Source organism: Thamnophis elegans, chromosome 5, assembly GCF_009769535.1.
Source record: "Thamnophis elegans isolate rThaEle1 chromosome 5, rThaEle1.pri, whole genome shotgun sequence".
NCBI classification, from domain to species: domain Eukaryota; kingdom Metazoa; phylum Chordata; class Lepidosauria; order Squamata; family Colubridae; genus Thamnophis; species Thamnophis elegans.
The window spans coordinates 71,528,269-71,552,820 of NC_045545.1; the positions used below are offsets into that span (position 1 = coordinate 71,528,269).

The following is a 24,552-nucleotide window of genomic DNA, read 5'->3' on the forward strand; positions in this document are numbered from 1 at the left end:
TCATCCTTGTTGCTCTTCTCCATATTCCATACTCTTTCTGGAATCTTAATATCTTAATCTCAATATTCTAATTTTACTTATATTCCAAGTCTCCTTCCTGCCCTGCTCACCACTATTTTCTCCTTATTAAAATAAGGATGGGACAAAATCACAGAATTTTGTAATGTCTTTTCCTTCAATGCTCATGCTAATAAGCAACTAATTTGTGAAGACATTTCTTAAAGATCTTAATGCTTTATGATGATGTGTTTTGGACAATTACTATGACGGATTCTTGTTTCTGAGTTTTGGACTTAACTCTGAAAGAAATGCCACTGTTTTCATTTTTTCTTTAAAAGAAGAAATATATTTCCAATTTTCCTCTGGAGAAATACAGAGAATTTCTAACTTAAATTGAAGGGAGATTTAATGTATTTGTTCCTTTTCAGACACAGCATGATATATTTATAAATGAATCCCTGCCTATCTCTCCTACAAAGTGTCTTGCAATCAGAGGATAAGCCACCTGGTCAAAAGAAACAGATTAAACCCACTTTTGTCTATTCCAAGAATTACAAATAAAGTATGAAAGAGTTTCTTAATACATATGTACACGGATGAGGCTTGGTTCCCATAGGTAAACTTGCTAGATCTTAAAGAGAGATAATATGAAATGAAAAGGTGAGGTTAACAATTGTTTAAAGTGCTCAAATCATATAGATAGAATAGCAGTAAAGCAAAAAGCTGAGTAGAATCTAGAATCCAATAGAGTTAAATATTCTGTCTGGTTGTGTGCTTTATTTTAATTGCTTTTCTATTTATCATTTTAAGTTCTGTAAGCCAACCAGAGTCACCTATCAGAGAGATGAGTGGCATATAAATTTAAAAAATAAAATAAATAAGCAGTTCTTTATATCCAAAACTTCAAGCAAAATTCTACAAAACTATCATGTGAAGCTAACTTTATGCTTAAAAGAAATCTATTAGACATGGCTGTAGTCACTCATTATGCTAAGCTGTCGTGTACTTTTTTATTCCTGTGTTTCCGCTGAGCATGTTGCATAGACAAAATCATTGTAAACTCACCCAGAACCAGGAAATAGGTAGCAAATAAATTTGATAAATAAATTTACAGCTTATTTCTTTACGATGAAGTAAATAAAGAAACAAAAAAAATGCAACAGGAAACAGGATGAAAAATTTTGGAAATATGTTTAGTTATTTATTGTATAACTGTTTTAAACAGCATTAAAATATTAATAAAAACCATTAATAAAACATGCAGAATTTATGCTTCACTGCTTTAACTACTGTCACAAAACATACCAAAATGTTCTTTAAAAAAATCAAGCTAAGGACAGAATTAAGGATGGTGTTTTCCCTTACATATTACAGATGTGTCCTCTATAACACTCATAGCATCATTATTATATCAGGAATCTATTTCAGCAATATTTGTTTTAAAAAGCATGTCCTTGTCGTTATAGCACTGATATTTTTATAAATATCAAAGTAAAACACCTTTGATCTACTACTATTCATTTTTGGTATCTCACGCACAGTTTCTCATGATGGATCAAAACTTTTTTTCCCATTTGACTACCTGCATGCTCTAAAAGCTGCATCTTTTGCTGTATTGACATGAATCTATTTCATGTGATGTATCCAAAATAATTTGTATCTATATTCAAGGGACTTAATTGACAGTTAGTCTGTTTTAGGCTTCGATATGCTTAAGCTTACCTGATCTGTCCAATGTATGCTATCAGAATGTTCTTGGGAAAAGGCAGGAACTATCACCATCTAGAACAGGGGTGTCAAACTGGATTTCTTTGAGGGCCAGATCAGCATTGTAGTTCACTTGCATGGGCCGGCAGGTTTTTTTGGCCAGCAGAGTGCTGCTGGAGGCTGAAAATGGGCCACGCGGGACCTCTGTGCAGCCTGTTTGTGTCTGGCAGAGTGCTGCTGGAGGCTGGGGGGACTGAAAGCAGGACAAGCAGGGGCCTCATGAGACCCATTTTGGCCAGTAGAGGCACCGTGGGTCAGTCCTTTAATATTTCCAGGCTGGCCCTGTGGGCCAGATTTAAGTACCCCATGGGCCAGATTCGGCCAGCGGGCCTTGAGTTTGACACCTCTGATTTAGAAGGAGGAAACTGCAGTAATAAATGGAAGTAATCATAACAACTTTATTCCTTCCATGTATGTACAATTCCCAAGTCAGTCTATGGGAAGCTGAGATCCAACACATCTAAAGGTACCAGGTTTCAGGATGTTTAAACATTGAGAAGGGGGAGAAGTTACATAAAATTGCCACTTTTAACAGTATCATTTCTACACACTTTCCCCACAAGAATTTTGTTACTAATACATGAGTTTGCTTTGGAATGTGGTTTTGAAAAAGTTGGTAACATATGGACATTTATGTCCAAGTGAAGTAGCATGACTTTCTTGAGGACAACCTAGACAAATGCAACAAGTTTTTCCTAAACACATCCATAAGTGAATTTTTTAAAAAAGTATATCAAAGAAACAGAACGACATCAATATTAAATTATTATATGGCTCAGATAGACTGTCTTGGAAAAAGAAGTTTAAGAAATTTCTAATTAGGGGTCTTTGCATAAGAAAATATATTACAAACAGACAGCAATATGAATTCCAATTTGAATATGAGAAAAATTTATATAAACAATAATACTGAGATGGTTTATTGTAACCTAGTAGAAAGATGTTCTTAGAACATACTTTTTGAAAAAATAACGTCATTGTAAAACTGTACTTATACAAACACATCTATGTGTAACTGCAATGTTCAAAGTCATTATAGAAGAATTCATTACTTACAGTTATTACTTGTGCATAGTATGATCATCCTGTCCTTGGACAGACGTATTCTTAAGGTAGAACTCCCACTATAATAATCAATTTTCCTTCTATATTCTAGGCAGCTGGTTATCAATTAAACTCTCCAGAAATAAACAAACAGGAATATTCTTTAAAAAATTACATGGTTGTACAAGAAGACTTAATTCAAATATTCAGTTTCACTTTATAAAAGTCAACATTGATAACCAGCTATTACATATTGAGATATGCTCCCATGTGAACAAACTTTAAAATCTGATTATCTGCACGAGTTTTTCCAAATGCTTTCCATCCTTCTTTTTTCCTACCAGCTTTCCTTTGATATAAGACATCTTATCATACAACATTTGTCACCTTCTATTGGCTATCATCTCAAATGAACATTCAAAAGGAATTGCTAATTTTCCAAATGTAGAGTTACTGCTCCATTTCAACTGTTATCTTCATGAACATATGGTGTGCTTGGTTCCAGCTTTGTTTAAACAACTTAATACAAATTCTTGGCCCCGTTGTGTTTTTGTTTTTTTTAACTAAGCAGTCTCCCTAAGGTGTTCTTGGAAAAGGCGGGGTTTGCCTTATAATCCATTCTGCATGAGGGTTCACATGGTAGAGGTCTAAAAGATATGTATCTGGATCCAGGCAATGTTCATCTGTTAGAAGGAGAAAACAGTTTGTTTAGTTTTTAAAAAATGAGCTATAAACCTTTCACTAGAGTTTATTTTATGCTTAGTCATTAGTTTCAAATGATTTCATAAACAATTTTCATGAAATATTATTCCTGGACAACAAGCAGGAGTGAAATGCTACCAGTTCAGACCAGTTCGCCCAAACCAGAGGTAAAAAAAAGCTGGTTCACCCGAACCAGGATTTCCCATGATCAGCTATGACGTGTGATTTATATTAACTAGAAAGTAGGATTTCCTGCTTTCTAGCTAATATAAATCGCATGGCACAGTATATTTTCCACCACCTTCGCTGTTCTACTTACCTTTGCAGGCGTGCTCGGTAACAGGCTCCGCCCACCCACACATCATCACATCTATTTTTGACACTCTGCGCATGCACTCACATTTGCGAACCGGTAGCGAAGGTAAGTATATTTCACCCCTGACTACAAGTAAAGATTAGAAAGGTGAAAGACCCTATGAAGAAAATGCTTCCAGAGAAAGGATAAAAATATAGAGTTGAATTAGGCTCATGACAGTTTGCTGAGCATTACGCTATAAATGGACTTGTAGTAGCTGGAAACATGCATTTTACCATGAATGTCTCTGGGAAGCATTTTGATTCGGACCTTGCAGCAATCCTCTTTTTCACTCTTTCAAAATCAGAAGTGAAACAACTTTTACCAAACACTATCTTATGTGAATCTTTCATATTTCACACATAATGCTAAATCAGGATTATGCTTTTGTCAGGTTGTAGGGACCAGGCTCCCATTTAATTAAAGGATTTTCTCCAAATGCCCAACCTGAACAATTCTCAGCAACTTACATGCTGCTTTGTTACTGGGGAATGGTAAAGCTGTCAATTCTTAGTTGCTGCCCAGCCTATTTATTCCTTCAATAGTGTTTATTCTCCATTGCCAAAAGTTATCCCTTGAAACTAGTAGCCCATATTCCCCTTGAACAAGAATTAGTGCAACCACACATACTTATGTTGCCGCCAACTTCATATAGTAGGAAGTTCATCGAATCCACTGAACCATTACTGCAAAACAAAGAAAAACACAATGATTTTCAATGTTCAGCAAACAAATTTTTATTAATCTAGATCTAAGGTTAGAGAAATCTGATTTTCAAAAGGTTAAACAAAGTTTAAAAACTATTTAACATATACCTTTTTTTAAAGTTCAGTTAAAACTTTCTCTTAAAGCAACAATACTTTTATAATAAAATTAGTTAGACTGATAATAAACTTATATGTGATCAAAATTAACCCAAGGTACATGTGAATGTAGAAAGAGTATTTATGTTGAGAATATCATGGACAGTTGGGTTCCCCCCACCTCCCATTGCCCACCTCTAAAATGAAGAAATGGATCACTGAACAAATGAACTCAGAGTTCTCTCTTGAGGCACAAGTGATGAGACCTAAATTATCATACATTGGACATATTAGTCCAAGCTCTCTGGAGAAGAGGGAAAGCGGAAGAAAAGAGAAGAGGACGGATAGCAGCAAGACAGATGAACTCAATTACAGTAGCAATGGATATACTATTGGAAGACGTGGAGGGCCAAGTTGGGGATAGAACATTGTGGAGAAAGTTTATGTGGTCACCAAGTCACCTACTTGATGGCACATAATCAGTGATATGTGAATAGCATGTAGGCTAAAAAGGCCTACATGCTATTCACAGCCCGAAAAGGCTAAACTATTACCACAGGGATGGAATAGCAGCAAGAAAAAGTAGGATTATAGACTCTACATTTTATATTTTATCTTTGCATAAGATTCTACAGGGACGCGGTGGCTCAGTGGCTAAGTCGCTGAGCTTGTCGATCAGAAAGGACAGCAGTTCGACGGTTCGAATCCCTAGTGCCATGTAATGGAGTGAGCTCCCATTATTTGTCCCAGCTTCTGCCAACCTGGCAACTGAAAAGCATGTAAATAGCAAGTAGAAAAATAGGGACCACCTTGGTGGGAAGGTAACAGCGTTCTGTGCACCTTCGTTCTGCTGGCCACATGATCACGGAGATATCTTCAGACAGCATTGGCTCTTCAGCTTTGAAACGGAAATGAGCACCGCCCCCTAGAGTGGTGAACGACTAGCACATATATACGAGAGGAACCTTTGTCTTAAGATTCTACAGCTCGAGACATAGTATCAATTTAATTAACTTCAATAATTTGACCATGGTAGGTGGAGATTATGAAAGTTGTGTACAACACATCCACAGGGCACACACCAGAGAAAACAACTCAAGAGAACAATAGTCTAGTGAAGACATTCCTTCCTTCTCTTAACTCCTAGCAAAAGGCAACCTTCTCAAGAAAATAAAAAAGGCTGAAAAAAATCGATACCTATTGACAACATTTCAACTTAGCTCAACAGCGAGTTCAAGAGATACTTGAACGTGTTAAAGGCAAACTGCACTGCTCCTGGTGGAAAAGGTTTGCCATTAATAGAGCATTAAGTGCTAATGCCTTAAATCTATTGTGTCACATCCTTCCTCTTTCCACTGTACAGGCATATATTTTATTTACTGAAGAAGACAAGGCAACTACTTCCTATGCATAGGGAACCTCTTGCAAACAAATACAAATTATATCAAAAGAAGATTTTTTTAAGTCAGCCATATATTTGTCATGATTGCTAAACTGTAACTAATAATTATATTTTTAGCTAGCTTTTGATTACCATAATTTGAAGACTTGGGTCTCTATAACGCAGCACCAGAATAGAATTGACAGCATTATTCAGGTTGGGGTTTGGCCCAAAAGGTTTTATAAGAATCCCAGCCAATATCAAGATTACAAATTACAACTAAACCAATTACAACCTTTTTCGCCTCGGATACCAAAGCACGCACGCATGCACTAATCGCGCGTGCTTGCACGCTCACCCTCATAATTTAATGCCCTCCATGCCGTGCCTCCTGCATCTGCGCGCATGACACACACACACACACACACACCATGCCCCACACATGTGCGCAAGGCTTTCTTGGAGCCTGGGGAGGGCGAAACGGCCCTCTGACTTCTGGTGGGCCTGATAGATCCATTTTTTGCCCTCCCCAGGCTCCAGAGGCTTTCTCTGGAGCCTGGGGAAGGTGAAAAGCTGCCCAAAGCGCAATCCAGAAGTTCGGGAACAGACTTCCAGTTTGCACATTGGGTGGTTTTTCGCTCTCCAGAGGCTTCAGGAGGCTTCCCTAAACAAAAAATGGCCAAAAATCAGTGGGCCAGCATGCGCATACGCACTGGAGCTGACAGGGCAATGCCTCGCATGCCCTCAGAAATGGCTCCGCATGCCACAGGTTTGCCATCATGTAGCTAGAGACTGGATATTGATGCTCTAAGAGCAGCATTCACATGACAAAATACTTCTTTCCATCGGATGCCTGGTTTCTTGTTTTAAAATTACATTGCACTGAATGGGGGAGAGACAAGAAGGAAATCAGAGTTGGAAGTAAAATTAAACCTTTCTCCTCCTAGCATAAAATGCCTCTTCAGTAAGCTAAAGAGTAGCAATCTACATCAGATGATAATGTGAAATTTCTTCCAATCTAGGTACCATGCTGACCTAGGCCCCTCTCAAAAAGGGAAACAAGGTAGGGCTACATGAATAAAGGACCAGGGAAATCCAACCTGCCCCTCTCTTCCACAGCCATAGCAAACCACTTTGGTATTTGCTCCCAAGAAAAGTACATGGTTATGGATTTGTGGATAATACATAGATAAATCTTCAGAGCGTTCAACAACAGACCAAATTTTCTCCATTCATCTTGCTCTGACAAAGCTTCCCAACTAAAATGTATAGCATTTTAGTATCAGCATATTAAGCATGCCATATTAAATGTAAATATATCTTTAGCAAAGGTGTGGCTTATATTTATTTTGTCCACTCTTAGTTTTGGATGGAAATGGCCAATATCAACCACTTGAAGTAGGCCCAAGTCTAGAAACAGACATAGCAGCGATTTCAAGAATGCTACTTTAGTGTTTAGTATTTAAAGCCTATCCCAAACTTTCATTATCCGTTTTTAAGAAAAATAAAATAAAGTCACTTTTTCACACTTTCTACTTTCCCAGGACTAAGCAAATATTTCGCGTCTCCTACCTCCTTCAGGAACAGACCCAAATTCCTTCTGTTTGACTATATTTGCATGGGAAGGCAATTTTAAATATAGAAAAGTGTCTTTCAAAGTGACAATCTAATGTATTTGTTGGAATCTCTTCCTTCAAGGTAGAATCAGTCTGGTTGTCATGAATACTGAATATCAGTATCTTCTTACATCTCTACTGTGCCTCATAGTCAAGAGATGGTTTCATTACACCAGATATTACTCTGCAGAACCACACTTTCGTTAATTTGGATTCTTTTAACTGTAGGATTTTTTATATTATAAAAAATAAATTATAAGGCGAAGAGGAATTTCTATTACCAGTCCCTATGTAGGAGTGTTCTAATTTTCATGGTAGTAAAGTACACTACTTCATTATTCATAAAGAAGTTTTTACCGTGTAATTAATTATTTTTAAGTATTGTAATGTACAGATACACTTAGTAGCTTAATATACATTCCCCAGAAATGTATTTGCAAAGTCTTAAAACTTTCCATTAGGCTTGAGGAACTACCCACAGTAATGAAAAATCAATCAATCAAGCATTCACTGAAATTCTTTGCCTACTGTGATTGAGCTGACTGGTCTAGCTACTGAAAACACAGAGACAAGATATGTTTCCTTTAAAATGTGTTTAACTCACATTTTCAAATTCCACCTGCTTAACATACAGGCAAAACCAAGCCATAGCTCTGCTAGGCTTAGGGTAAAAGGGGGAAAAAGTTATTACCATTTGATTATGTTGACTGTGCTGACAATATTCCAGCCATTCTGACCAAGGTTCTTCTGGAACTGTCTTAGAACATCGGCTGCTTTTGTTCCGTGCGTTAAATGAACTTCCAGCGAGTCTTTCAAGAACAAGGAAGCCTGGATTTTGACTATTTTGCAAGGCTGAAAGAAAGGGACAGCAATAAAGAGAGATATGAAGAAAAAATCAAATTAAAAATAAATCTAAATGTCTGTAACAAATGTGGAGGTATATTGAGTAAATCAACGTGTGGCGTTACTCTTGCCTCCAAATATCTGCTCTGTGTAGAGAGTCCAGACAGTAAGAAGCAAAGGGTAAGAAGGCCATAAAGAAATGATTAAAACCACTTCTTTCACATGTAAGAGTAGCATATGAGTGCCTACAACTGATAAAACATGATCGCCCCCTTGTGTTTACATAGGAGACAGACTGTACTTTTCTTGAAGGCATTTGTCACAAAAAAACACAGCCCTATTTCTTTTTAATCATGCAAGAATCATATGAAAGAAACTCTTTTGCAGGATTTTGATGTTCTTTTGCACATCAAAACTGAACGTACAGCCCAAAGCCACTAAAAAGTCACTTCAGATGACAAGTTATGCATGATTGTAACATCTAGGAGAAGCAATTCTGCAGGCCATCATTTCATTTGTGTATATGCCTTGAATGGACTATTAAATCAGTCTCTAGATATTTGATTTGCGACCATAACTAGGATTAGAATTTCCATTGTTAATCATTGCAGTCATAGGTTGAGTCACCATGTGATCAGACCTGAGTTTATGACCATTTTACCGTGGTTTTTAAATCAAGTCACACAATTGTTAAGTGCAAACCCATAATAACCAATGGCATTTTTCTTGCGGGAAATCAGCAACAAACATCACAAATTGTCATCACTTAACTGCAGGACAGTACAACTAGTCATAAATGTGAACTGGTTTCCTAGCAATTGATTTGCAATTATATGGGGTTGGTTGCAAATTCAAATTTAGGTTATTAACTGACTTTTTCAGAGGCCACAATTAATTCAAACTGTTATTAAGCAATGGTCATAAACAGAGGACTACATGCATGGAGTTAGAACAGATCAGTGGTGAGTTTCAAAAAATTTTAGAACTTTTTCTGTAGGTGTGGCCTGCTTTGTGGGAGTGGCTTGCTGGCCATATGACCAGGTGGGAGTGGTTTGCCAGCCATGTGACCAGGTGGGAGTGGCTTGCTACCTATGTGATTGGGTGGGCATGGCCAACTTGTAAAATGTGATGAAACTCACTTAACAACGCCCTTGCTTGGCAACCAAAATGTTGGCTCAGAAACTCTGGCATTTGAAGCACGCAAGTCTTAAAGCTGTCAAGTTACAAGACCCTTGCACTCCTAACCCTTTAGGGAAAAAACCCCAGGGATGTTCAAACTTGACAGCTTTAAGACTTGAGGATTTCAACTCCCAGAATTCCTTCTCCAGTCATGTTGGCTCAGGAACTCTGGCATTGAAGTATGCAAGTCTTAAAGCTGTCAAGTTACAAGACCCTTGCACCCCCAACTCTTTAGGAAAAAAACCCCAGGGGTGTTCAAACTTGACCGCTTTAAGACTTGTGGACTTCAACTCCCAGAATTCCTCCTCTTGTTCTTCATCTTGATGATGTGCGGACGGGCGGGTGGAGGGAGCTGGAACCAGTTCTAAATGGCACTGTAGATTTGTGGAACCTCTTCTATAGAAGAGGTTAGAACTGGCAGGAACCCACCCCTGGAACAGATGCACTTCATTTCTACCGTTTCCAGTTCCCACGCTGTCCTCCAAATTATCCCTGTTTACAACTGGATGCTAATCCCTACACATATAAATATGAATAGATTCTCCTTGTCATTTTCATTTACCAAAATTATTAGGGTGGATAGATAGCTTTAGTCCCATTTATGATGTCCTAATGCAGGGTGTCAAACTCAAGGTCTGCAGGCCAGATCAGTCTGTGAAATGCTTAGATCTGGCCCATGGGGCTATCCTGAAAACAGTGAAGGACCGGACCACGGAGCCTCTGCAAACAAAAACGGAAGCTTGGGAGGACCATGTACCGTCCTCCCAGGCTCTATTTTTGGCTGCGGCAGCCCTCTGCCAATGAAAATGGAGCTTGAGAGGGCCACGTTCCATTTTCACTGGCAGAGCGCTTCGGCCACCAACAGGCGCTCCCAACATGAGTGATGTTGAACTGGCCATGCTCACCCTGGCCACACCCAGTGAGCCGTCCCCCCCACCCCCAGGTCAAACACAACCCTGATACGGTCCTCAATGAAATCTAGTTTGACACCCCTGTCCTAGTGATACAAAATGGCTGAACAGAGATGTCACTCACCTCAACGTTGTTCTTTTCTGTCTTTTCCTTGTCTGCATGAATCTTTCTTAATAGATTCTTGATCCTCCTGTCATAGAACTGATACTTCCAGCTGCTGTTCTCATTCAGTTTTCTTATTTGAGTTACCAAGAAAGAAGGAACCTAAAGCAAAGATGAAAAATGACAGGTGTGCAAACTTTCAGTGATACAGTTCATTCACATCAGAAATCTCCATGAAATCATTCTGAATTATCTCCTGAAGATGGGAGAAACAAACAACCAATGTGTGGATTGTAGTTTTTTTTAATACATTTAATTACATCCACCACCACCCTTACAAGTCAATTATTGTATCAGCCATTTGACATTGGAAATTTTCCAGTGGCTTGAAAATAATAGTTCTTTGATCAGAGTTATTTATACATGAAGAATGATTTTGAATCTAAATGATGGAATTTGTAAATACTGTCAGCATGAAATATAAAGTGAAAGGATGTTATTTTAAATGCTAAAAGGATCCTCAGCACTTTTCTCTTTGCAGAAACATATTACATTAGGTTTTGCTAATGATAATTTAAAATTGATTTGGGAAATAAAATTTCCTCTAACTTACAGTCCAGAGCAAAGCTTGATAATGGATCATCATTCGAACAATATCTGCCGCTCCTTCTGCCAGCTGCTTCTCTTTTCCTTCTGGGATCTTGCTTGGCAAACTCTTGTGCATGAAGAGGTTTGGAGCAATAACTGTGGAAACATTCCAAAGGCTCATCTTGTTTTTTCTTTCTTTGGTAACTACCAGCCTAAGGAATTCCAGCAGCGCCTGAGAGAGGAGAGAAGAGAACCATTTAATATCATACCATTTGACTGAATATTAAGAACTAAGATGCTGAGCTTGTCAATCAGAAAGGTCGGCAGTTCGACGGTTGAAATCCCTAGTGCTGCATAACGGAGTGAGCTCCTGTTACTTGTCCCAGCTTCTTTCAACCTAGCACTTTGAAAGTATGTAAAAATGCAAGTAGAAAAATAGGAACCAACTTTGGTGGGAAGGTAACTGCATTCTGTGTGCCTTTGGCATTTAGTCATGCTGGCCACATGACCACGGAGAAGTCTTTGGACAGCGCTGGCTCTTCAGCTTTGAAACGGAGATGAGCACCGCACTCTAGAGTCAGAAATGACTAGCACATATGTGCAAGGGGAACCTTTACCTTACTGATAATACCTATCTGCTGCCCAAATCTGCAAATTGAGCCAAGTTCAGTGTTATGATCCTTCTAAAAAGATACGACGAATTACTTTGCACATCAAAAATACTTTGATGTTTGGGCATTGCAGTCTTTAACTTATATGAGTTAGCAGAAATTCCTAACACTTCTACATAATTGCTATCTTTAGAATTTCAAAGCATATGCTATTTCCTAACAGATAAACACACTATCAAAGCACTGTTTTGAAGCTATCCAGGAATTTTATTTTGTTGTTAATAAGCCTATTTTTGGAAATAAATGTTCCTAGAGGCTAGGGTTTTTTTTCTCTGCAATGCCACAAATTCCTGTTTATTTATTTTTTTAATCTACATTTGATGGGCCATGGAGTCTAGCAGATAGTAACAAGTCCTCATCATTATGGCAAAATGATGTCTGCTCTGTCATAAAGAATAAGAAGTGATGAAACAAGTACAATTGTACAAACTAGCAACAACCACCTGTATGCAAATTTGTGGAATTTTTAAAGCAGTTATGAACAATGGGCTTTTGCAATTGCTGAACTCATCAAGTCTCATCATGCCAGCCAGTATGCAAGGGTGTGGATGATGAGAGAGGCATTTCCACGATATCTGAAGTACTATTCATTGCCCATTTCTTTTAAAAAGGACCCCTTCCATTCAATGCTATTATAGGAATCTCAACAATAAACTGGCCGGCTGGGGATTTCTGGGAATTGAAGTCCACACATATGCAAGTTGCCAAGGCTGAAAAAAGCCAGACATGTCTAAAGTCCAGGTAATTCCTGATCAGCCTATTTAAGTAATTCCCCAGTGTTTTGCACAGCCCTAACATTGCAAACTTAAAATTCTACACAGCTGGAGAAAATTGGGAAATTTATGCCAAAAAAACAATGTGCTGCATTACCAAGCTATAGCTTTTATTCAGTGATTTATTGCCACTGGAAATGATTCAAGTCCCTGGGTAGCATTTGCCTGCTTACCTTCAGGGTGTTTCGGTTAGGCTCTGGTAAAATCAGTATGAGCAAATTGAGAGCCTGCAGCCTCCGTTTCAAATCCGGGATATCTGCAGTGGAGAGAACAATTGCATTTCTTTTGAGAATTAAACCTCTAAGACCCTGATTCTGAACAGCCCGTTGCTCCACATCATGCATCTCGTATGCAAAGCATTCAACATGACCCATATAAGAAACCTAAGTGATGGGAAACTGTTACAATCATAGGAACCGCTGCAGCTATTCAAAAGTGTGCACAAACAATAATTTAACCAAACAGCATTTTCTATGACTATTTCAATTGCATCATCTGGAAAAAAAAAGTCAAGTGAGCTGCATCTTCTTCCAGACAGCTGTAGGAAATTAAGTGTAAGAATGAACATAACACTTAGAGCAAGTGGGGCAAGAAAGACACACGTGGGGTTTTGTATCTCTCAGAGAACAGGGGAAGGTTTCTATTCACAAAATGGCTTTACTACAGTGGGTGTGGATAGGCACAAAATACCCATTTATAAGAGGGTGGTTCAGTGACTAAAAAGCTCAGCTTGTTGATCAGAAAGATTGGCAATTCAGTGGCTTGAATCCCTAGCCCCGTGTAACAGAATGAGCTCCCATTATCTGTCCCAGCTTCTGCCAACCTAGCAGTTCAAAAGCGTGCAAAAATGCAAATAGAAAAATAGGGACCATCTTTGGTGGGAAGGTAACAACGTTCCGCACACCTTTGGCGTTTAGTCATGCTGGCCACATGACCATGGAAACATCTTCGGAAACGCTTGACTCTTTGGCTTTGAAACGGAGATGAGCACCACGCCCCCTAGAGTCGGGAACGACTAGCACCTTTGTGCAAGGGGAACCATTTACCTTTACCTTACCCATTTGTATATAAGAGTCAAACTGATGGGCTTATGGCTCCAGTGTTTTCTTTATCACTCCTTCCAGGATCACCTTTATCATCTTAGCTTTCTTTCTGAAGGTTAGATGAACCACGTCTGAATACAGCTCTGGGCTATAGGCACACATCATTTTTTTATTTCCTTCTGCAAGCTCATAAGGAACTCTGAGGTTCTAATTCTTGGAAATTATGATGTTCAATGTCACTGTTTTGTTTTGAGACATATCATCATCCTTTTCCATTTTTATTTCAAATAAGATTATTATAAGTATACAATAAAATCCAAGTGGAGCAAGAAATCTAGGAGGTAGCAGATGATACACCTATTTCTAGATTATATAAAACGTATCCTTATGACCGAGCAAGAAAATACACACAGACAGCTACAGAACATGTCCAGCAACACATCCACTGCAGCGTAATGCCAAACACCCCCCTTCCCCCCACCCAAGCAAAGCGAGAAAAACATGAGTGCTGAAGGCTACGAAATCTTCTCTGTTTGGCCTAGCACTTACTCTGCACAGCTGCAAAGGCAGGCAAGTATTCTGCTGTCAGAAGAGGTGTGGGTAACTCTCGAATAAATCTCTTCAGCAGGCCGGAGACATCATTTTGATGCACCTCATCCCACCGGAAGAAGCCAGTGTAGAACTCATTTTCCAGTTTTTGTTCCAAACACTAATGCAAGGGGGGAAAAAATGAGGAAAGGGAAACAGAAAAGAGATGCCTTGATGTTAAAAAGGCTTTGGAGTATTTGGTTAAAACAAGCCCATGGAGGAAGGGGAGAGAAATGTGATCTGCATTAATTAACAGAATATGTCTGTCTTAAAATGCAGCTGCAGAAACAAACGATGGACGGATCAACATTTGGATGTGAGAAAAAACAATAACATTGCATTTTCCCAGTGACAAAATACAGTACCGCACCTTACAAACTGAATAGCTCTTGTTAAGACATAGAAAGCTGATTAGTATTCCAGTCCACACTGAATACATCACAATGATTTACTGCAGCAATAATCGAAAAGATTGGGGTTTTTTAATGCCTCGGAATTTAGCAAAAGTGGCATTCTTCCTGCTTGCTGCTGCCACTTTCTGGTCAGATGGCTGAGGTACAAGCTCCCAGAACTCCTTTTTTATCCAACATGAAATGACAAATGTAAGCATATTCTCCGATTGACTACAATATTGCATTAAGTTGTGGCTTGTTTTATCTAACATTTGAAGTGGTTTTGCTTATATATGAAAGTTAACTATGGTTTATAAGTCAAATGACCAGCTTTGATAAGCTATTATCAAGCCAAATACAGTTAGGCATAAATAATGAGTGAATGAGTTACTGTGAAGTTCAGACTTCACTTTCTTGTGAACAGATAATAACATTGAATAATAATTTTACTTTCTAAGCCAACATAACACCTGAGAAACCTCTTAACATCTTTCTGAAACCTTTGCCTCTTATAGAAGATTCCAACTGTGATGGGAATCAGAAGCAACTATATTCTTCTGAAAATTCTGCATGATGTGCCAGGTATCTAAGACTATACCTGAAGACTCACAGAGAGCTAAAACGTAACTAATGCTTGATAAGTGATCAGAATATACACTGTCTTCATGAACGTAAGAGCCAACGTGGTGTTAACTACACTGGATTCAAAAAAGACAGAGAGAAAAGCTTCTATTTTTCTCATTGAGGTTTTTATTCTGGGGGACTCCCACTTGCATGGGATATAGAATTCCTTAATCAGTTGAACAGTTGAAGACATAAGCAACTATACCAAGAGTCTTGTGCATCATATTTTTCCCGTCTTCTATAGGCCTTAAAAATACTAAGGCTACCAATTCATCAATTTTATAAAAAGCCTCCCTAAACACTTAGCAGAGGTATTCTAAAGAACAATCCAACCACCAGGAATTGTTCCGATAGTCTATCGAAAACTGTCCACCCTGTTTCTCCAAAAATATGACCTCCCCAGATAATAAGCCCTATCTGGTTTTTAAGTGCATGTGTTAAAATAAGTCCTCCCCCAAAAAATAAGCCCTCCCCAAAAATATTGCAACACAGCAGCAGCCATGAGGTGACCATACTCACCGCCTCCTGCACCTCAAAAATAATAAGATCTCCCAAAAATAAGGCCAAGCCGCTTATTTCGGGGGTCAAAAGAAAATAAGACGCTGACTTATTTTTGGAGAAACACGGTAGTAACCCATAGATGGACTATGGTCTGCATTCTATTTACTTTTATTTAGATATCACCTATGATATACTTCTACATAGCACAGGGGATGATACTGCAGATCAAATGGATCTTCTCCCCCCCACCCCAAAAACAAATGTGGTCCAAATGCTGAGGATTGCCCAATAAATTTCCAAAGAATTCCAGAAGAAACTGAATTAAAAACCACAGCAATGTACCTTAATGCGAGACTGTGACCCCGAAACTCTCAGGATTCCTTCTGTATCCAGCCCTTTCTTTTCCAAACATGAAAGCAACTGTGAAGCAAAAGGGAAAATCATCATGAGAAAACAACAATATTGCAGCCAAATTCAAAATACAGAACTGATAACAAGAAGCGATATAGAACTTACCGCTTGTAGTATCAGTGGAACCCGGGTGTTTGAAAGAAGTTTTTGATCATTTTCCAGCAAAGTGCCAAGTGGAACTCCAAAAAGTTTGTGGTCTGCAATAAAACCAACTTATATTTAAAACTATTTCATCTCTCAAACAAAACAAAAACTTGAAGAAATAAAGACAGTGTCAGGGTTCTGAGGTATGCCCTAATTAACTCATGAGCCTTGAGCCAAATTTCAAAAGAAATCCAGTTATTTGTTAGGAGCAACATGTCAGCACTGTTCCCGAGTGAAGTCAACTCTGCCGCACGTGATTTACAGTTCAACTGTGACCTTGTTTCCCCACTCTTCCCAGAGTGTGTCATTAATCACATTGTCCAACAAGGCACTTTCGGGAACTGTAAAAAACACTCTGGTAATCTGAGATCCAAATGGGGAGAATGGTATGCATGGAATGTGCTTCTGAGTGGCTGCTGAACTGCTCCATCAGTTCTCCCCGCCTTGCCCATGGCAACTCAAGAGCAGACCATGATTGCTTTGCAAGTTGACAGACAGTTTAGAAGACCATAGGGAAAAACAATTGTACTTAAAACAGCAAGACCATAATGTGATTAGGATGTCCACAATTCAGCTTTCTCTTGTGGTTCTCTAGCTCTGCCTGCCATTCACCTGTTTCCTTGAGCCACCATAAAACAGAAGAGAAAATAGCTTTGAGTTTAACAACAGCTGCCAAGAAGGTTGGTGAGAATAAACCAAAAAACAGCCACCATACATGGGCTATACTTGTGGTGTGGTGGCCTAGAACTGGAGCTTTCGTCTCACAATCAGAATGTGAGTTCGATCCTAGGTAGAGGTAGATATTTCTCTCTCTGGATATGATGAGAATATATCTGCTGAATATAACTCCGCATTGGCGACAGGAAGGGCATCTGGCCAATAAACATTCAGTTGCCCAGACAACACCCCACAAGGGATTATGGGGTTATTAAAAGAAGATAGATGGGCTACATTTCAGATTCGAGACAAATTTGTACGGGCAAGCAATATTATGAAAATATTGTGAACTTTTCACAATGATATATTCAAGAAGGAGAAAGAGAAAAGATTTAAGATCTAAACAAGTGCTGCAATACCCATGAAGGCTAATAGACATCAGGCTCCAATTCAGCTGGCTCCTTGATGTGGTAGCAATAATGGATGAACTATGCCAGCAATACCACAGCAATGGTATAAGCAGCAGGGTCATGGCTGCTGGAAGGGTACCTTCTCTTATTACTGAACTGGCTGGTGACTACTGAAGCATGCAGAGGATACAGTGTGGAGACTTGTTGAAAGCACATTTTTTGTACAAAAACCTCTGCCTCAGGTGCCAGGAATCTCATAGTACAAAGGTTGAGGAGTTGGACAGAGAAGCTGGACAGGTATTCTGAATGTACTGAGGAACAGATAGACTGCATTTGGGCTTGCAGAACACAGAGAAGGTAAGATTACCTTTTCTCTCCTCATTTATTTACCCTAACCAAAATTGCCCCTCTCAGGGAGCAAATCATCCAGAAAACTATATTCCCATTTTTTGAATAAGGCTCTGTTTCCCTCCCCCCCCCCAAAAAAAAACCCCCTATTATGTGATTTAGTCTCCAAAGATATCGTAGTGACAATTCAAACAGAAATTACATGTACCAAATTTGCAGAAATCCAAATCTTCCAAACCAGAACCTTCAACTTTTTGGTTCCAGGGACCAATTCTGTGTAGAGTGGTTTTTCCACAGCCGGAGGGAGGGGTGGATTCATGTCCTACCTGCATCCCACATATGTACAGATGGGGCTTTGCTCACTTGAATGGACTGGGTTCCTGGTGGGCCACAGGCCAGTCCATGGCCTGGGGGGTTGGGGACCCCTTTCCCAAAACCCCAGTGGCAAGCAACTATCAAATAAGCTTTCTCATTTGTCATTAAGCACTTGTACTTTTGCTCCTGTCCCAACAATTTCAAGAAACACACATTATAGGTACCATAGAAAAAAGGGGGGAATGGGTGAAAAATTACCTGATGACTTTCGTTTAACTGCCTTGTTCCTCTTCAGCTCTAAGCCAACAATATCACAGAGTGCAGTTAGTTCAATAAGTGCTAGGGTAGGAATTTTCTTCATGTCCTGAAGAGACAGATCTTCTGTTCTGGTTACTCCTAGCCTCCCCTTAGGGATCTTAAACTTCTAAATTAAAGAATCGAAAAATAAGAAATTAGTCTGACATCTCAGGCTCCACTTAGTAATTCTGAGAAAATTCTTTCTTCAAAGTAATGAATAGATTAAAAATTTAGAAAAAGGATGGGTAAAATTTAATTGCAACTCAGCTTCTTCTAGAAGGTTGCAGGAGCATTCGTGTAATAAAATTCTTCCAAAAAATGGGGAGCAGATACAGTATTTTCCAGATATTTCTGTCAATGTTCTGAAGATGTTTTGTGAGTGAGAATGGGGGAAGACACCCTCATAAAGTCAAGCTACTACCATTCATTAATAGCCTCCTAATCCTAAAAACATGAAAGTCCTGAAATCCTAAAGATGACATGTTGCCATTCAGCCATCAAATTTCAGGGTTTAACAGATTAACAGAGATGGAAGGGACATTGTAGGTCATCTAGTCCAACACACACACACACACAAGCACACACACACACACAAGCAGGAGACCCTATACTAGCGATGGCAAACCTTTTTTGGCTCGCATGCCATAAGCGTGCACTACAGGTGCTCCCTGAAGCCTCCGGAGCAGTCAAAACGACCCTCCGAGCAAACTGGAAGTCACTTCCGGTTTGCTCGGAGGGTCGTTTTAAGCACTCCAAAGGCTTCAGGGATCTTCAGGAGGCTTCCCTGAAGCCTTTGGACCAGTCAAAATGACCCTCCGAGCAAACTGGAAGTCACTTCTGGTTTGCTCGGAGGGTCGTTTTAAGCGCTCCGAAGGCTTCAGGGACCTTCAGGAGGCTTCCCTGAAGCCTCCAGAGCAGTCAAAATGACCCTCCAAGCAAACCGGAAGTGACTTTCGGTTTGCTCGGAGGGTCATTTTGAGTGCTCCGAAGGACTCAGGGACCTTCAGGAGGCTTCCCTGAAGCCTCTGGAGCACTTAAAACAACCCTCCGAGCAAACCGGAAGTCCGTTCCCGAACTTCCGGTTTGGCCATAGGGCCATTTTTTTGCACTCCGGAGGCTTCAGGGAAGCTCATGAAGCCTCCAGAGGTCCTTGGGGGGGGGGGGATGAGGAAGGCTCTTTTCGCCCTCCCCAGGCTCCTATAAAGCCTCTGGAGCCAGGGTAAGGCGAAAAATGGCTTTAAAAAGGGTGAACTCAACTGGCCAGCGCGTACATGAACGCTGGCCAGCTGACCGGGCAGCGCCTCACGTGCCCTGACAAATGGCTCCGTGTGTCACCTGTGGCACGCGTGCCATAGGTTCAACATCCCGGCCCATTACCATTTCTGAGAGATGGCTGTCCAATCTCTTCTTGAAAGCCTCCAATGATGACGCTCCCACAACCTCTATTCCATTGGTTGATTGTTCTGTCAGAAAGTTCCTCCTTATTTCTAGGTTGACTCTCTTTTTGATCAATTCTATCCATTGTTTCTTGTCTTGCCTTCAGGTGTTTTGGAAAATAGCTTGACCCTTCCTCTCTGTGGCAGCCCCTCAAATATTGGAACACTGCTATTGTGTCTCCCCTGGTCCTTCTCTTCACTAGACTAGCCATGCCCAGTTCCTGTAACCGTTCTTCACATGTTTTAGCCTCCAATTCACTAACCATTTCTGGCATTTCTGACAAATGGGAGTAAATCCAGCCCACTGTATGGTCAACCCTGGCTTAAAAACATTGGAAGCCTTACAGACAAGCAACTCTCTTCCTTTATTCTCCTGGTTTCCCTTGGGAATGATCCTTTGAGCAGGATTGCAGCCTGCTCTGAATAGGCAACTTCAGTGCTGAATAATTCTTCTCTCACAGAATCTCTCAGTGGAGACTGAAAGTCTGGAATCCCCACTGGATCTAGAAATAAAAGAATTTTGAATGAAGAAAAGAACGTAATAAATAAAATAGAAATGTATGCTTCTATCTACTGACTAAAATCAGTCTATAGAAATACAGATTTTCAAAATAAATGATTCCAGGTCCTAAAACCAAGTAGCAATGTAAATGTAAATAATCTAGGTGTCAAGGTTCCAAGTAACACTCCCAATGAAAGAAAATTCTGAGGCTTGGGTTTCCTCAAAGTTCTATTTTATTAGAGATGTCATATTGGCTCATCTGGGAAAACCCGAATCTGAACGCTTCCAGGTTTTTCCCACCCAAATGAAAGTCCCTGCCCAGCACCCACATGTCCATCACATGTCCAATCAGGCACCGTCCCAACTGGAGATTCCTCCCAGTCACACCACTCTAGGTGCAAAGCAAGATGCCTTTGACTCTCTGAGAAAGGAATGTTATTATGACTATGTGTCTCCCATACTCCATATAATCCCCCCTCCCATTTTCCCACAGCATTAAATGTGGCATGCCTGAAGGCCCAATGCAAAAGATGGCTTCCAAGCCTGGCACTAGGTTTTATATCCCGAATAAATGGGTTAAATAAAAGTTTTATGTTAGCATACAAGCCCAAAATTTTAATGATGCCCTTTCCATTTGAAAATCCAGTTGTCTTTGAAGGATTTCAATATGTGCTGCTTGTGTCAATCAGTATTTTTTAAATGAAATCATTTTGTTCACCCAATTATTTTCAATAATTTTTGTCATGTAAACACAACAAATATAAAATTTCCTCTTAAGAATTCCAGCCAGATCTACTGTATGCATTCACTCTATTCTAAGCCAGATGGGATTTCTTTGCAAAAATGTTACTGCAACAATTAACTAAAGGGCTGTGTGTTCCCGCTTAGCTGCTTTTATCGACTTCAGTTCCTCATTTTTTTATAATTTAAAAAGCACTATTACTTTGTGGGGAGGTGAGAAAGTTATAAGATTGCATTGCAAAGGAGACGGCTAAGCTTTCTCCACTGTGATGTTGATGTGACTATTTGTACTGGCAGCTTCAAAAAATTCTAGGAATCCAACCCTTGAGTGCTACAATTTCTTGCAAACATAGTATCACAGCATACTAATGAGCCGTGGTGGCGCAGTGGTGAGAATGTAGTACTGCAACTTACTTCTGTTGATTGCTGACTGCAGTTTGCCAGTTCAATTCTCTCACCAGGCTCCAGGTTGACTCAGCCTTTCATCCTTCCGAGGTGGGTAAAATGAGGACCCACATTGTTGGGGGCAATATGCTGACTCTGTAAACCACTTAGAGAGGGCTGTAAAAGCACTGTAAACCAGTATATAAGTCTAAGTGCTACTGTTATTGCTACCATTTGGAGAGCTACAAAACTATATTCAGTGTATAATCACATGCTAAAACCCAGAGTTTCTGTTTTCACAGCAAGGTACAGAACATGTGGCGATTTGTTAAAGACCACTCTTGTGGGGAAGAATTTAAGGAGGTATTTTTACCCTGGAGATGGCTAAAGAAGGTACTCCCCAAACCTAGATAAAAATAATAGATAACAGTGGTTTTTGTTTGGGTAAACACTTAAAAACCCATTATTATTCACAACAGGGACATTTAAATCAACTTAAAGAGTGTCATGGGGATTAAAATATAGCAATAGCATGTAAGACTTATATACCGATTCACAGTGCTTTTCAGCCCTCTCTGTGTGGTTTTACAGAGTCAGCATAGCAATAGCAATAGCAGTTAGACTTATATACCGCTTCATAGGGCTTCCAGCCCTCTCTAAGCAGTTTACAGAGTCAGCATATTGCCCCCAACAATCCAGGTTCTCATTTTACCCACCTCGGAAAGATGGAAGGCTGAGTCAACCTTGAGCCGGTGAGATTTGAACAGCCGAACTGCTGAACTGCAGTCAGCTGAAGTAGCCTGCAGTGCTGCACTTTAACCACTGCACCACCTCGGCTCTTGCATATTGCTCTCAACACTCTGGGTCCTCATTTTACCCACCTCAGAAAGATGGAAGGCTGAGTCAACCTTCCACCAGTGAGAACTGAACTGCCGAACTGCTGGCAGTCAGCAGAATTTGCCTGCAATACTGCATTGTAACCACCATGGCTCCTGCATCTGAAATTCTCCCAAATTAATTATATTAAGATGAAAGCTGATAAAATTATCAGGCTCTGTTTTTGCTGGCAGAGGCAATACTTCACCTTGAGTTTGGCATCCCTGTTCTAAAGAGTATATTCCTAGTTTCTATTCATAGCAATGCAATAATGTTCCTTACATTTCTGAAGGTTGTTAGATGAAGCAGACCTGCGGTGAGATCGATCCATTTCAGCCTCCATCGCTGGTTCAGTCTCCTAGGCAGAGAATGCAAGAAAAGCCAGTGAATTTACATATCACACTTAAACCATGGTTTGTTTAAGGCATACATTCTAGCACATCAGTAAGCTATTTTATGTGTAACCTAAATAAGTAGTAAGTTTATTGTTTTGATTGCAGGCTATCCCAACACTGAACATAAAAACATGAACATGTTTTCAAAATGCGATACTTAATAATAATTGTATTTTTAATTTTTTTTAAAAAAACGCAAATATGTGTAAAACCCCTAGTTTACAAAGACTGATTCACATATTGCATTAAGCTAAATTTGAAATTAAAATGCAACTTTGTTAGTACAACATAATAGAGATGGCCCGTCAAAATCAAAAATTGATTGTCAACCAATAATCATTTCTAAGGAAGTTCATTAAATATTATGAACAAAATGGATCTTGATATGATTCTGAAGCCCAGCAGATGGCAGTGTGTAGCTGACCTTAGCTGATTTCAAAAAGCTTACCTGGATTAAATTTGATTATCCTTGAAAGGATGACTACCAGAAAATATTGGGGCTATAGACTACATCAGAGAGATGAAAAAGATATCCTAGAATGGAGCAATGGCCAGCCACCCCTATTTCTGGCAAGGTAATCTTATGGCATGGATGTAATGTGATCAAGTACAATTTGAGTAAATCTTTCATCATTTCAAAGAGCATGATAGGGAAAAAAGCACACTTGAAAATTCTATCTTTTTATCTAGATACTTCAATTATTTTTTTTAAAAAAATCATTCTAGTATATAACAGAATAACAGAGTTGGAAAGGACCTAGGAGGTCTTCCAGTCAACCCCCTGCTTAGGCAAGTTGTACCACTGATTAATTGTTCTAACAGTATATATATATATTTCAGAGTTTTCAATTATTGCGATGCCAGAAATAAGAATTAAGATTCACAGCTAAAATCCAGTTCATATTAAACTCTTGTTGTCAAGTTAATATAGTCAAAGGTCAGAAAGCAAATAGGGGTAGTCCTTGAATTGCAACTACAATTGAGCCCAAAATGTAGATTGCTAAGTGAGACATTTGTTAAGTGAGTTTGGCTTATTTTACGACGTTTCTTGCCACAGTTGTTAACTGAATTGTTGTATTTGTTAAATTAGTATCCTGGTGGTTAAGTGAACAAGGCTTCTCCATTGACTTTGCTTGTCAGAAGGTTGCAAAAGCTGATCACATGACCCCAGGATACCTCAGCCATCATAAATGTGAATCAGTAGCCAAGCATCTGAATTATGATCACATGTCCATGGGGATGCTACAACAATCATAAGTGTGGAAAACGATCATGTCAGTTTTTTCAGAGCCGTTGTAACTTTTAACAGTCACTAAATGAACTGTTGTAAGTGGAGGACTGCCTATATATTAGGCTCTAAGAGGGTCACTCTGGGTCAGATAATTTTTGAGACCAGCAGATTTGCAATACCATCATGGCTTTGGTTTAGTGCACAACAAGGTTAACGGATATTGGTGAAATCCTACCACCTTCCTAACCATGGGCCAATAGCAATTACTCAGGACAAATACTCCTCGAATTACAACCATTCGTTTAATGACTGTTCACAAAGTTACAAAGGCACTGAAAAAAAGTGACCTATGACCAATTTTCATACATGAGCACTGCAGCATCCCCGTAGTCACATGACCAAACCTTGGATGATTGGCAACGGCATGTATTTACAATGGTTGAAATCAGGGGTGAGTCCTGGCAATCACTACTGCCAGTTCGCTTCTGGCCACGCCGCATGCATGCTTGATGCGCATGCAT

General features: G+C 39.5%; 1 protein-coding gene across 1 annotated transcript in view; it reads right to left on the bottom strand.

Annotated features, from left to right (window-relative positions):
- Positions 1-2,746: 2,746 nt before the first annotated feature.
- Positions 2,747-24,552, bottom strand: part of ARHGAP40 (Rho GTPase activating protein 40) — a 70,403-nt gene continuing 48,597 nt past the window's right edge. Inside the window, exons 6-17 of the mRNA XM_032218598.1 lie at positions 22,688-22,763; positions 20,248-20,405; positions 18,428-18,593; positions 16,401-16,492; positions 16,227-16,304; positions 14,329-14,488; positions 12,910-12,992; positions 11,318-11,524; positions 10,726-10,866; positions 8,360-8,520; positions 4,499-4,554; positions 2,747-3,494 (exon numbers count right to left, since the gene is read on the bottom strand). Of these exons, the coding sequence (XP_032074489.1) occupies positions 3,388-3,494; positions 4,499-4,554; positions 8,360-8,520; positions 10,726-10,866; positions 11,318-11,524; positions 12,910-12,992; positions 14,329-14,488; positions 16,227-16,304; positions 16,401-16,492; positions 18,428-18,593; positions 20,248-20,405; positions 22,688-22,763 (1,485 nt within the window). The 3' untranslated portion in view covers positions 2,747-3,387. The remainder of the gene's footprint in view (positions 3,495-4,498; positions 4,555-8,359; positions 8,521-10,725; positions 10,867-11,317; positions 11,525-12,909; positions 12,993-14,328; positions 14,489-16,226; positions 16,305-16,400; positions 16,493-18,427; positions 18,594-20,247; positions 20,406-22,687; positions 22,764-24,552) is intronic.